This window comes from Notechis scutatus, chromosome 3 (genome assembly GCF_049901735.1).
Source record: "Notechis scutatus isolate UNSWTSFEM ecotype Mainland chromosome 3, rNotScu1.2, whole genome shotgun sequence".
Classification (NCBI taxonomy): Eukaryota; Metazoa; Chordata; class Lepidosauria; order Squamata; family Elapidae; genus Notechis; species Notechis scutatus.
This window is the reverse complement of record NC_142011.1, coordinates 105877964-105892752: the sequence shown is the minus strand read 5'-3', so window position 1 is coordinate 105892752 and position 14789 is coordinate 105877964. Positions and strand designations below refer to the sequence as shown.

At 39.8% G+C, this 14789-nt stretch overlaps 1 protein-coding gene across 3 annotated transcripts in view; it reads right to left on the bottom strand.

Annotated features, from left to right (window-relative positions):
* SEC16B (SEC16 homolog B, endoplasmic reticulum export factor) overlaps positions 1–14284 on the bottom strand; it is a 55320-nt gene extending 41036 nt beyond the window's left edge. For 2 of the 3 annotated variants that reach the window (XM_087960901.1, XM_087960902.1), the window contains exons 1-7: positions 14094–14235; positions 11884–12234; positions 9769–9854; positions 7059–7176; positions 3768–3897; positions 3306–3453; positions 656–813 (exon numbers count right to left, since the gene is read on the bottom strand). In XM_087960901.1, coding sequence (XP_087817027.1) covers positions 656–813; positions 3306–3453; positions 3768–3897; positions 7059–7176; positions 9769–9854; positions 11884–12164 — 921 coding nt within the window. In that variant the 5' untranslated portion in view covers positions 12165–12234; positions 14094–14235. Of the gene's footprint in view, positions 1–655; positions 814–3305; positions 3454–3767; positions 3898–7058; positions 7177–9768; positions 9855–11883; positions 12235–14093 lie in introns of all 3 variants that reach the window. The other variant, XM_026669197.2, reaches the window with a different exon arrangement.
* Positions 14285–14789: the final 505 nt, after the last annotated feature.

Here is a 14789-nt window from a genome sequence, read left to right as displayed (position 1 = left end):
GTTGTAAGTTGAGGGCTACCTGTACTCTGGTTCCCTTTCCATGGTGCATTGAAATCTGACTTTATTGTTTTCTAAATAAACATTCAAAGAACTTTGTATTTCTTATGTCAAATCTCTTTGATCTAAAAGGGTATCAAAGCCTGCCTAATGGTAAATCTAAACTGAGCCCAAAAGTCACAGTTGAGATCTCTGGGTTTATCTTTGAGGAGGGAGAATTTAGAATCATGCTCTTCCTAACAGTTCCTTAATTACAGTTCATCTGGATTCCACAGTCAGGTGGGTTACAAAATGCAGCTTGCAATATCGACTTTATTTGCCTACATAACATCTGCACTCTCTTCTTTTGGAGCATTTAATATGTAAGTTGAATGGTGAAAAGTCTGTTGGATGTTTTTGCCAAACAGTTAGAAATTGAGGGTGTCTAGAGAAAACCACGCTACCTATAAGGGGAATGATGGGAGGTGCTTATAGAAAAAAAGATATTTATTAGGACATGCTCTTTGTTTACTGGGAACAAATATAAATTAGACAGGTAAATCAGATAAGAAAGTAAAACCAAAGAATAAGAAACAAAGAGCAATCAAATAGTTCCACAGTTCTGATCCCATGTAAGCAGATATCGTACCTTGTTACTAAGGGGCAACTAGATGTTTACCTCAAGGCTATGTATCTCAATAAGAGCAGGTTGTCCATCTGCTGGATTATTTGGACATCCTCGGACCAGCTGCCCTCCAGCTCCAAAACACAGAGGTACGTGAGGGAGAGTAAATTTGGGGGAGGTCACATGGCTAGACATAGCTTGGAAGTCTTCGGCTAAAACACAAAATGACAGTTCCTTTTACTGGTGGGCAAATGGCCTAGATCACAGTTGTTGTGATGTTTCCCTCTGCGGAGCTAGGGTGGGCGTGGCCTGCACCTGGCCCATGGACCACCAGTTTGACACCCCTGGCCTAGATGATAAGCTACAAATACAAATATCCCCAAATCTGCTCTACAAACCATGTCCCGGTGTCTATCTATTCAGAAATCAAACACAGTGGAAAATTAACTGATAGTTCTCAAGTTGGATTCTAGTCTAGATTCTTTGAACTGTGGCATTGATTTATATGTGGTTATTATGGTTTAATAACAATTGATTAACTGATTGTACAATATTGCTACTTACTATGTAAAGGTAAAGGTTCCCCTTGCACATACATGCTAGTCATTTCCGGCTCTAGTTACAAAGCCGAAGAGCCATTTCTGTTACAAAGCTGAAGAGCCAGCACTGTCTGGAGACGTCGCCATGGTCATGTGGCTGGCATGACTAAACCCCGAAGGTGCACAGAACGCTGTTACCTTCCCACCAAAGTGGTCCCTATTTTTGTACTTGCACTTTTTACATGCTTTCAAACTGCTAGGTTGGCAGAAGCTGGGACAAGTAACAGGAGCTCACACCGTTATGTGGCGCTAGGAATCAAACCACAGAATTGCCAACCTTTCTGTTCGACAAGCTCAGCATCTTAGCCACTGAGCCACCGTGTCCCTGTGTTTTACTATATATAGTGTATCAATTTTTTTTACTGATTTTTAGGTTGTTACTATGGACATTTGCAAGGTGCCATGAGTTTACACAGATGTGGCAGCATTCAAATTTAATCAATCAGTATTTAAATTTACCAGGTATCCAGTTTTTGTAATTACAAAAGTATGAGAGCACATCCTTTCCTTCTGACATGTCCTAAAAATTAGGTACAATAGAGCAGCTCTTAGTGAAATTATGTGAATTAGTCCATTTATTTAAAAACTGCTTCCTCTCAAAACTGAAAAGGAGAGCGATAATATGATTTAGGTTTTTATGCAACCCTGCCTCAAATGCAGTGCTTTTCTAGGGAAAAGAAGGAAGGTATCCTTTGGCCCTTTCTCATGCAGGGTTCATGGTGATCAAGTAGGTGCTGATTATAGCCTTTGAACCACTCAAGACTACACTACAGCAATGGTTGTAGTTCCATATGTACAAACTCATAACCATATGCATTTTTTAGAAAGAGCTGGAGAGAAATATGCTTTTAAAAGCCAAGAGTATATGACTGTGAAGTGCAAAAACATTATCCCTACCAATGATTCACCATTCCAAGCCAGTCTGGGCTGCAGAAATCCAGATGATCACTAGATGACAGCAGAAAAATACGGAACATTTTAACTCTTGGCTGCCATCTAAAAGTCATCCTGATTCTTGTAACTCAGACCTGGCAGCCCTATCCATAGCTTCTCTCACTGACATCTTTTCTCTTCAGGTACACTTTGATACCCAGAAGTCTCTTTGCTTGGGAGAAAATCATATGGGAAGAGAAACCACAAGGAAGAAAGCTACTGGCAACTGATGGCTGGCTCTCTGCTTCTATACAGCTACTTGGCTTTTCAATGTGAGCATCCCTTTTTCTTTTATGTGACTGGAACCATTTCAGATTGTAGAACATTGAATCATTGTGTTGGAAGGTCCCCTGCTTAAAGGTCTTTGGTCCAACCCTGTACTCAATTCCCATCAAGTCTGATATAGCTATGAATGTATAGTCAATATTCTTAAAAACCCAACCTAAGGGAAATCTAGGGGGAAAAACAGGAGTATATTATTTATTCAATATTTTATAGTCAGCATTTTCAGACAAATCCTCCTAGAGCAAAGTTTTCAAATGTTATCAATAATGAACATAATAAAAGTAATGCTAGGTTTTTTTTTTAAATATATTTTGGAGAGTAGGAATAAAAGCAATAAAAGCTTGACTGGATTTTTTTTAAGTTTTAAGAACAATCTAGAAGGGTAGGGGGGATAGAAAGTGGCGTTCAGCCAGAACTACTATGTAAATCTGGAGCAAACACCGCAAGTAAAAAGATAAAAACCCTAAGTCCTTAAGACCATCCAATCTAAATCTTCCTTTGGTAGACCATGAAACAGGGCTTTTCTCTCCAATTTTAGCATCACATACCCTTCAAAGGAAAATGAGCCAAATTAGTACTAATATCACAAGAAATTATAGTCATCTGGTCATCTGTTATTCAGATGAAAATTATCATAGACAGGTCTATTCAGACCTTCTTTATACACAGAACATGACTCCCTCCCTACAGATCAAACTGCTATAAAATTACCCCAGCTTTTCAGCCCAATACCAGCATTCAAATTTGGGGGAATCCTCGGATGGTCCTCCTGAACCAAATAGAATTTTTTGGTTCTCTGTCCATGAGTTTCACCATAGTTCTATAGTAAACTACTTTAGCAAGTATTCAGCCTTATCACCATCACTTATCCTTATTGAATAACTCACCTAACTGAACAGGGCTCCAATCCTTGGAGGGAGCTGCTTCATAATAGTTGGAAGAATTTTCCATATATTGACTAAGCTCATAACTGCTGGAACTGAGACCAGATTCCTTGTATTGTTGGAGGGGGATTAGCCTCTCGGGCAATGAAAGCTATGCAGGGGAAAAACATAGAAAATATATGGGAGTGAATGCTAGTCTGAATTAAAACAAAGCAAAATAATTTATAACTTTTTTCCCAAGGAATTTTACTATTGGGGAAAAAAATAGGAAATTAAAAGGTTTGGACCTCTTTCCTCCCACCAGCTAAAGGTCTTCAAACTTGACAGCTTTAAGATTTGTGGACTTCAACTCCCAGAATTCCTCCTCCAGTCATATTAGCTCAGGAATTCTGGGAGTTGAAGTCCACAAGTCTTAAACTTTGAAGTCCCTTGAGCTAAACTGTCAACAAGGATGAGATTAGATACCTCATGGGCTGGAACAGTGGCATTCTTATCCCAGGTGTGTCCTTGCAACAAAGGAGACTGGTAGCTGATATCATAGGCAGCATCTTTCTTTGAAGCATAGCTATCTTCATAGGAATCTTGCTTCTTAGATCTGGAGGATATCAAAGGAAAAAGAAAAAGGTTGAGCTTAAAATCTACTGGACTCAACCTTACGGTAACTTATATATCTGTCTCCTTACACCATGATAAGTACATAAAATGAAATATGTACTGTTCCCTACAAGATTCTAATATTTCAGAATTTTGACCCAATTTCTTCATGATGTGTACATAGCACACTGTTTCACTTAAATCTTTCTCACCTATCACCAAGTTAGGTGCCAGGTGAGAAGAGGCTCCCTCTATTGATAATGTCCCCTTCCACGAGCTTACAATTCTGCATTACAAAAGTCTGCAGAATATTAGATGCACAAAGAATTGCAGTTTTCTGCAAGATCACATGAAGTGTTGATAGCACTTTATAATGCCTTGGTAAGACCCCACTTGGAATATTGCATCCAATTTTAGTTGCCCAATAGAAAAATGATATTGAGACTCTAGAAAGAGTGCAGAGAAGAGCAAACAAGATGATTAGGGGACTGAAGGCTAAAATATATGAAGAACAGTTGCTAGAACTGAGTATGTCTAGTTTAAGGAAAAGAAAGATTGGAAATGACATGATAGCAATATTTCAATATCTAATGGGCTGCCACAAAGAAAAAGGGTCAACCTTAGAACTTAAAACTTATTGTCACTTTAAATGTACACTAATCACCATACATTAAAATGAAATTTTGTTAAAGAGGCATCACCAATATACATTACATAAACTTGACAAATAAATAAATATGCATATACACACATACCTACATATATTATATGACACAGCGAAACAACACAGTCTAGTTTGGATGTATTGTATACATGAACATGGTGAGAAAAACGAATCTTGTAAGTTTACCAGACAGATGGCATAGGGAACAAAGCTGTTACAGAATCTAATAGTCCTACTACAAATACTCACATATGCTGGTGAAACATGGACACTAACCTCACAATTGATACAAAAGCTACAAGTGCTTTTGTACATATATACATACATACACACACACACACACACACACACACACTGTGCTACTTCTAATTTGTTGAAAATTATCATCTTCATGTAAAATCTTATACTTAAATTCAACTATATAAATCGCTTTAACATTATGAGTTAGTTTTATTAGGCATACCAAGAGAACCAATACCAAATTAAATATTAAATGAGATAAAGAACATCTTTGACAAGTTCTACCCTTTGTTTTTATTACTGGTGAAATAATTTAATTAATAATTACAAAATCAGAAGGATTAGGATAATAAACTTTAATCTAAGAAATTAATTGCATAGGAAATCTAAAATCCTGCAAAACTTGATACAAATCCATGATTTGAACTTTATCAAATGTCTTTTTCCATATTCAAGCTAACATTACAGTTTAGTACAGTTAAATGTACAAAGTTATTATATTAGCTAAAAGTCTTATAAAATCTGAAACCTAACACTCTTTCATGAATTGTTTGTTAAAGATGAATTACAACAGGTAGTGTATTTTGCAATCTTCACACCAATGCAGCTGTTAAAATCTTAAAATCAACATTCAAACTCTTTATAATACCATACTTCATAACATTCAGTACAAATTATTCAGATTCTCAAACAACATTAGAACACTAGATGCACACACAAATTCAAGCACATTTACATCCCAAGCAATATAAGATCACCATGACTGTTTTCCTTATATACAGTATTTATCCATAAATACAATAGACATCCAAGCCAATATGCTCAATGTTGACCCATTTGCTAAATATTCCATTTATCCTCTGGCATCTTTAATTCCATCACATACTACTGTATTAATATCACTTTCAACCACTGACTTTCTATTCTATATTTATACAAACCATTCCATAATTCCAGCCTATTTGTTCCATCATATATTTTCTCTAACTCAACAAATGTACAGTAAACTTTCTCACCTCAGTTCATTCTTAGTTCAGCTCTTTTTGCCCCACTCCAAAAAGTTTTTGTTTTATCTTCATTTTTAAATCTTAACCATATCCTGCTCTTGTTGAAAACATACTCTGTATTTGTCTTTTCTCCATATATACTTTATAAAATATTTTTCTCTCAGGCTCATTTTTGCAACTATCTTGTATTTGTGTGCATTTGCCTAATCCACAGTTTCTTTCACCTCTGCAATGTGTTTTTATTTCCTTTAATATAACTCTGCAATCTTCTGTATTGCTTTGTAACATGTTTCAAGCAGCTTCCATGTCCTCTTCCTTTTACACACTTCTCATTTAGTCTGTTGAAAATGCGTTTATCTTCTAATATTTTTCCAAGCAGGACTCACATTTTCTCTTCCTATAGTCCTTCCACTTTGATTTTTTTTCCAATTATTTCCTTTCTTTTTGTGTCCTTTATTCTCTAAAATCCACTCTTGGTACTGTGTAAAAATAATCTGCTTCACATTCAGAATCTCTCATAATCCTTGTATGATGCTTTCAGTCTTTGACTATAAAAATCAATCATGCTTCTCAATTCATTTTTGTGTATGCATGAACAGACTTACACTTAAACTAAGCAATCAAAACAAATAAACATTTATATAAGAAGATACTCACAAATCACCATTCCAGCCAAAGCTCAATTTTGCCTCCCAGTGTTCTCACGCTATAGTACAGTACTTGAACCTAATATTATAGTGTGCTCACACTATTGTATTTGGTTCTAATCTAAATGACCTTGCAAGCCAGCAATAGGAGATACATGTAATACACTGATAAGCACTCAGGAATTGTTTAATACCATATCTGTACATTTCTGACATTCTGCATTTACAGGTAGTCCTTGACTTACAACAGTTTGTTTCATGACCAAAGTTACACTGGCACTGAAAAAAGTGACTTAGACAGTTTTTCATACTTATAACCATAGAAGCATCCCCGTATTCATGTGATCAAAATTCAGTTCTTGGCAACTGATTCATCTTTGTGACAGTTGCAGTGTCCCAGGGTCATGTGAACAGCTTTTGTGACCTTCTGACAAGCAAAATCAATGGAGAAGCCAGAGTCACTTAACAATTGTGTTACTAACTTAACAACTGCAATGATTGACTTATCAACTATGACAAGAAAGTTCATAAAATTGACCCAACAGTACTAAGAATAACTGGATATGGACAATCTTAAACATTGTCATTCAAGAGTTTTACTTACGGAGTTAATACATCATAATGGCCCAAAGAGTCATTACCACTCCTAGACTGACAATCTGTATAGTAATTCTGGTTCCAAGAATTTGCACGTTCACTCCAGTTATCTCTCCATCTTGGATCTGTACAAAGAATGAAAGACTAGTCAGAATTAGGCATATGGCAATGGAATGCCATTCTCTTTAGACTGCTCAACTGAACTATGCTTCTGTACTAGTGGAACAGATTAGATCAGGGCTGTCAAACTCCCGGCCCATGGGCCAGATGCATCATGCGCTGGCCATGCCCACGGCCAGTTTAGCAAAGGGGGGAAGTCCCAATACATCACGTGACACTGCCGTGACGATGTGGGTTTGACACCCCTGGAGTAGATAATGCCAATTATTTACCTTGGAGGGGGAGGGGGAAGGATTGCAGGTAAACAGCATGAAGCTGAGAAACAATTAAGAGAAATGAAATGGTTGAGTTACAGTAATTTTCCCAAATACTGGCTAGGATTATAGGAATCCTACTTGCCCTTGAAGATAAGCTATCACCTTTTCCTTCTCTTAGCAAATCATCATTGCAGGAATATTTCCTTATTTAAACCAAATTGTAATATAATTTGGTGCAGCGGTTAACACATCAAGCTAAAAACTAAGATACCATGAGTTCTATGCCTGCCTGTTGTGGTTAGTCAGCAGCAGGTGTGAACGGCTGAGGAGAGTGAGGACTCAGATGAGGGGCCAGGACTATTATGGAGTGGACTGCTGCCTTCAGAGCTTGTGGGGGCTGGCAGCAGTGATGAGGAGGTTCCTGAGGAGCCTGTGCCAAGTGCAAGTGCACGAAGATTGCTTGCAGGAAATAGCACCTACAACAGTACGGGTGACTCGGAAGTAAGGCTGCAAGGTAATGGCCCCTCCTTCAAGAAGATAAAAGCCAGCTGTGAAGCGAAAGTTCTTTGTAAGAAGCAAAGACGTTTTGAAACTCAGCATCGTGGACATTACAGTTGATATTTGAGGACTCTTGTGTTGTAAACTATTTCTTATCTGTTGTTTTTTGGCAGCCTTGCAAAAACTTGGCAAGGCTCTTTCTTGTCAGAGCTAATTAGTTGGAAACAGCCTTTTATCTGTGAAGAAACAGGATTCATAGATGAAACATTAAAAGGCTGTGCTGCTGCCTTTGTCTTGTGTTTGCTCTCTTGTAACCAGGTTTGGGTCAGAACACTGCCTTAGGCACAAAGCCAGATGGACAGTTAAAGTGGCAAATCACTTCTGGGAAAAAAAACTTCCCAAGACTTTTTGGGGGCTAGTAGCTTTCACATTTTAGAACTATCATATTTGGGCTTCAAAAAGCTTAAAACCATATGATAGAAGGTTTACAGCAGGAGTCCCCAACCTCTGGTCCATGGACCGGAACTGTGCCATGCAAACAAGCAAAGACCCATCCATGGGATGCAGGCAGCATGTGAAACCATGCCGCCTCTAGTCTGCAGAAAAACCTCTCACAGCGGAATCAGTCCCTGGGGCCCAAAAGGTTGGGGGCCACTAGTTTACAGCATCTCACTACTTCCATCTACAAGTTGTCCAGATATTTACAACCCAGTTATAGCACACCTAATTTTTTTAAGTGCATGCATTAGAAATGAAATGAAATGTTGGTGTGTGTGTGTAAAACTTTGGCCCATGGTTCTCTTTAAACGAGGTTAGGAGTAAGTAGAACTGCCCCTGGTTTTTCAGTTTCACAGGAAAGTAGAAATTAATGAAGAAAATAACATCTATGCTTCTTGCAGTTGCAATGCTTTGAGAAGAACAGGGGGAACTGTAGGAAGGAGGATGAAGTTGGAAAGATATAGAGGAATCCAAACTAAGGCTAAGCTAAAGGAGGAGGAAGAGGAGGGGGGAGGAGGAGGGGAGAGGAGGAGGAGGGGGGAGGAGGAGGGGGAGGAGGAGGAGGAGGAGGAGGAGGAGACAGAAATGTGAATTATTTAATCCTACAATGGGGCCCAGAATTGAAATAGCATTTTGGACTTAGCACATGATCCCAGAAACATTTTGAGACTGAGATTGAGATAGGATACTAAAATATTTTGGGGTGTTATATTGCATCCCCAGTTTTTACAGAACTTGAAGACAGTATATTTGGCACTTTTTGGCACCTAGTTTTTTCTACAAGAATATCCCTGTTAGTTAGGTTGGGCTGAATGACTGGTTCAAAGTTGCCAAATTAATTTCATAGCCAAGGGTAGACTTGAACCTGAGTCTCTCTAATCTTCTAGCCTCTAAACCATAAGCAATATGCCACACTGGCTGCCATCCTTAGTCTCAAAATCTGGCCCACAAAGTAGGAAATTACAAACTTTTTCAAAACTTAAATGTTAGTAAATTGCAAATACTTTAGTGTTGCCGTTTCACGCCTGTTGCATTTCTCTCCTTTTCAGGAGGACATTCAACTCTAACCATTCTAAACTTTAGTCCCTCACTATACTAAGATACAAAGGATGCATAAAGAATAAAGAATTGCTTGCAGATGACTTCCCATAACACACATAAATACAAGCACACCCTATTATTTTATTTCAGCATTCCCCAATATTCATTAGTCTTATATAGATTGGTCTTTGCTTGTGCTAATTGGAAATTATAAATTGTTTTAGCCCAGAAGGTACTAGACTGGAGAAAGATATTTTAGCTCCACAATGTTCTCAGCCATTTATCCAATGGGGAATGCAGTACCTCTTTTGCTTGGATGTACTTGGGTGAATCTTTGGTACACTTCAGGGTCCTCCACTAAGCCATGGTGTAACTCTTCATATTCTTGCCTGAAAAGTAACTCAAAAGGAATGAGCCAAATAAGAGATAGAAAAATCTGCTTTAGTAGGCCTTCTACATCTTTCTGTAGTTGGAAATAGTTCATCAAAAACAGATCCAGAAACTACCATGTTTCTCATATAATAAGGCCGGGTCTTATTTTTTTTTGAGCCCCGAAAAAATGGCTAGGCTGTCTTTTGGGGGTGACTTAATTTCCCCCTTGCATCTTTGGGCGGGCGGGCAGCAACGGCTTGGATGTTGACCTCGGTGTTGGTGGGGCACTTCAGTATCGGGGTCAACGCAGGCAGCATCATATCCGGTGTGCAACAAAAGTACTTTCTAATGGCAAGCCCCCACCATTCCCCCCATTTTGCATGTTTTAATATAGGCCTTAATTTGGAGGGGGGTTAATTTCATTTCATGCCTATAAAACATGCTGGGACTTCCTATTGGGGGAGGCCGTATTGTTGGAGAAACAGGGTAGTACAGATTATTATTTATTGCTTGTGTGGCATCAAACCATTTTCAACTCCTAGTGACCACATAGATTTTTTCCGTAATGATCTGTCTCTAACCTGGTCCTCCAGGTCTTCCAATGGAACTCACAATCACCACTGTAATTCCATCCACCTTACTGCAGGCCATCCTCTTATCCTTCCTTCCACCTTTCCCAGTATTGCAGCCTTTTCCAGGGTCTTCACATGATTATTAGACATAATAATAATAGATCTTTATTTGCTGTTATAATAGATCAGCAGTATTCGATCATTAATGTGACCCTTTCTCCTAGATCTATTATTAAATAAATTTTTAAATATGAGGGACTGATTTCATTGACAACTTGCTCAGGCTCAGTAGATGGTTGAACTTAGTGATCTATAAGTCAGTTGAATAAGTAGTGGCAGCACTTACAAAAAGATGGGACAAATTGAAGGATGTGAGATGTAAAAAAAAGTGACAAGACCACAAAGGTTTTGCATTCTAATTTGGGAGATACAAAGGCCAGGTTAAAATAATAGCAGGAAATTAGAGCTTCTATTATGTGAATAACTTGGACCTGATTTTTTCACTTTCATAATTTTTAATTAACAGAGGTTTAACAGATAATCAGAGTTGGAAGGGACCTTGTAGGTCATCTAGTCGAACCCCCCGCCCAAGCAGGAGACCCTACACCACTTCTGACAAATGGCAGTCCATTTGTACATAAATGGATTGGTTTGAACTTTGGGTGTCTGTTCCTTTTGCTTCTTGTTTGTGTTTAGAAGAGTTGATCAGAAATATTCATTTCTAGTTTATTATAAATATGCTCAAAGATAAGGGCAAAACAGAACATTAATTTGTACATAATACTGTACAAACGCAGGCAAATATCTGTGTGTGTGTGTGTGTGTTTCAATGCAAAGAATAGATAAGCTGGACTACATAAAACCTACTAAATATATACTGTATATTAAGCAATATATAGTATAGGCCAGGGAATCATGACAATAAATTGCACATTAAGCAATATACAAGCCAGGGAAGCCACAACTCCATAGTCAGTTAATGATCAAAATAAAGTGGTGGTAATGTTGTCAACAAAAGTTTTAAGTCCAGATATGAAGATTAAAGCATCGGGGGAAGCCACTCTGAAAGCTGTAGGACTAAATCATTAAAAGCCCTCAATCTTGCTATTGCTTCCAGAGAATCAGGAAAAGCTAAACATGACAACAAGGCTAAGTAAATAAATTTGGTGTGGATGTTCCTGCTCAGCCACACTGCAGGATCCAAAAGCTCAAAATTAGGATTATTATGGTGGCACTTGGCCTTATTCAGGACCACATGCAGGGCTCTGCAGTCTATAAAGATATGAGAAAAAAAGGTTCAAAACAACCCCAACTGCAATAAAACACACTTTCCCATAATTTCTGAAATCAGAGGATTTTGTTTCTTTAGACTATGACTTAGAACCAGCTGAAATCACAGCCTGGACCTCCTTGTGCTGCCTATCTATATAATTTCCCAACCTTGTCACTCCTTATTTTTCCATGTGAGCTTTACCTTGTGTAAGACCAGTCTGGATAGCTACTTTTATAATACTCTGCCCTGGAGTTTGGTCTCATATAGTTCTGGAGCCTTGGATGATGGATGGGATGGCGGTGCTGAGTAGCTAGCCAAGGCGGAGGTCCTACTTGGAAATCAGGATGGTAGTCTTCCTGCCTGAAATGTGGAGGTGGAGGACCATGATAGGCTTCCCTCCATGGGCTCCTTCCATATCCTTCAAACCAGGCTGCACACTTCCCTTGGTCCAGGGGCTGTCGTGGTGGCATCCATGAGTCCATTCAGGACTTTTTTTTTTTTATTAAAGACTGTTCTTATTTAGATTTTGTTCAGTAAATTTCTTTGGTTTCCCTATAAATGTAAAAACAATCAAAAGGCAGTAGGTTCAATGAAAGGAAGCATTCTTCCAAACAAGATAGCCAGAGTGTAAAGGCTTTTGCCTTCATGGTTATAGGTCTAAAAAGGCTCTACAAAAGATTATTCTTGCTATGTCCTAGAGCAGGGGTGGGCAAACTTTTTGGCTCGGGGGCCGCATTGACTTTTAAAATTTGACAGACGGGCCGGGTCAGCACAAGATTTTTTGGGAATCGCCCCCCCTTCCCCCCTTCTCCTCCTTCACCTCCCTCGGAAGCCCTCTGAGTCAGGAGTTGCTACGCCGGCGCGCTCCGCGCGCTCCAGTCCGCGTTGCCTCGGGAAGGAAAGGCAAAAGGAAGAGCCTCGGCGGTGCTTTGCAACGGAGCAGCAGCACTGGAGGCTCAGGCTCAGCGGCTCCTGGTTTTGCCTTTTCCTTCCCAAGGCAACGCGGGACTTGAGCCGCGCGGAGCTGCGCCGGCGGTAGCAACTCCTGACAGCCCCAGCCGGACACCTGAGCGGAGCCCAGGCAGAACTGCCTGTTGCTGCTGCCGGAGCACCGCCGGTCGCCTCCTCCAAGCAGCCCGCCCGCCCGCCGGGCTTCCCCTCTGCCGCGCGGCTTGGGGCCAGGCGCGAGCGCCCACGAGTTAAAAGGAAGCCGAAAGTTGCTGGGAAGTTGCTCGGGTGCTGGGAGCAGGCTTTTAAAGTGCCGCCCGAGCAAAGTTTAAGCAGCCTGCCCGCCCGCTGGCGGAACCCTTCCCGCTCCTCGGCGGGAAGACGCTCCAGCCTGCAAACTTTGCCTTTGCAAAGTTTAAGCCTGGAAGCCCCGGAAAAAAAAGGGGGATCGGCAGGGACTCACCTTCGGAGAGGTCGCACTCGAAGGTGATTTCGAACTCCCAGCCGAGGCCTTTGCAAAGTTCTTTTCTTTCCTACCCCGAGAGCGCTCCGCACTGTTTTGCAGCTTTGGGGGCCACGCAGCACAGGGCAATACGCCACACCCAGCGATTTTTTTTCAGGGGCGGGCCGGATTGGACAGACCAACGGGCCGGATGTGGCCCGCGGGCCGTAGTTTGCCCACCCCTGTCCTAGAGGCATATCTATAACTTCTTTATAAATTAGAATTTTGAGATTGTTAATATTTATTCACCTCTTTGTAGTTTGATACATGCAGTTACTGTTAAAGAAACAAGTTTATGCCCTAGCCACAAAATTCTTACAAGTTTTTAATACTGCAATTAGCTTTCATACTAATTGATATCTAACACTGATAACTTTAATACCAAATGAAAATAAAGAGTTATAATCAGGCCACTCCACATACATTATTTCAAAATTATACAGCAAATCCTGCTTGACTTACCAGAAAACAGTGGCTTGATAAATACTTTCATTATTCAGTAATATATTAATGATAAAATAAGATGTCTCATTATTTCCTGACATACAGTTTAATCTCTCTGATATTATATCACTATTATTGAAAAGATGTCTGTAACAGTTCCCTAAAGGCTGAATAAACTTGAGATCTTTCTGGTCTCTTAGTCCATTTTTAAAAGGTTCCTACAGATACACAAACCACCTTCTATCTATACATCAGTCATTCAATCACATTGCCAAACCAGCAGGGAGTGATATTGAACAAACATCTGACAACACATGTTATTGATTGCAACCTTCTCTATCAAACATGTATTCTGTGCAGCTTTAACATTTGTGTATGGAGAAACCTATTTCATTTACACACCAAAGGAGCAAGAAAAATAATTCAAATGCTACAGGATTACTCCAGGACAATTTGAGTGAGCAACATTATCTTATGTCTATACACCCACAATACTCCTACTTACAAATGCACATACCTTTATTAGAAATGAGACCACCAGCTCCAGTTCTTTCAGCTAGCCGCAGTGGTACTTGTCCGTCTCCAAGACAGCTGTCAAAGTCCATTTGCCACATGGGTAGATACCTGACCAAGTTTCTATGCACCGTAAATGAGCACTCTCTGTTTTTTTCCCTGGTGTCAAAGTCCTGGGCAATGCAATAATCCTGACTGAGCAGAGCAAAGGGCACCTTAAGCCTTTGTAAACAATGCATTGGATCCTTCCAAACAAACTAAATATTTAGTGCATTTTGCATCACTTAAAAAGCAGATACAGTAGAATGACATGGGAAGTTACTCAGCAAAGTTGGATTACTTTGTTCTCCCTTCCCCCATCTTCAGGGACCTTTTCTACATATTCTTGGGGTTTTATAATGAACGATAAATGGCTTGGAGCAACTTGCTTCAAGAGCCATAAGATGCTCGGGTTTGTTCCAAAAACTATTCTAAAGTTAAAACTTAGTACTGGTCAGGTAAAAGCTAGTGAGTGCTGGCCAGGTGGAACAGGTGTCCTCAAGGTATAGCTATAGCAGAAGAGGAGTATGGAGGGCAGAGACATGGAGATGATAGCAACTTGCCTTTATGGAGTCAATGGGGAGAAAGAGAATGAATCCAGCAGTCCTTCCTTCACTCTCTTAGCCCAAATGATTACATCCGAGTCAGAGGACATACTATG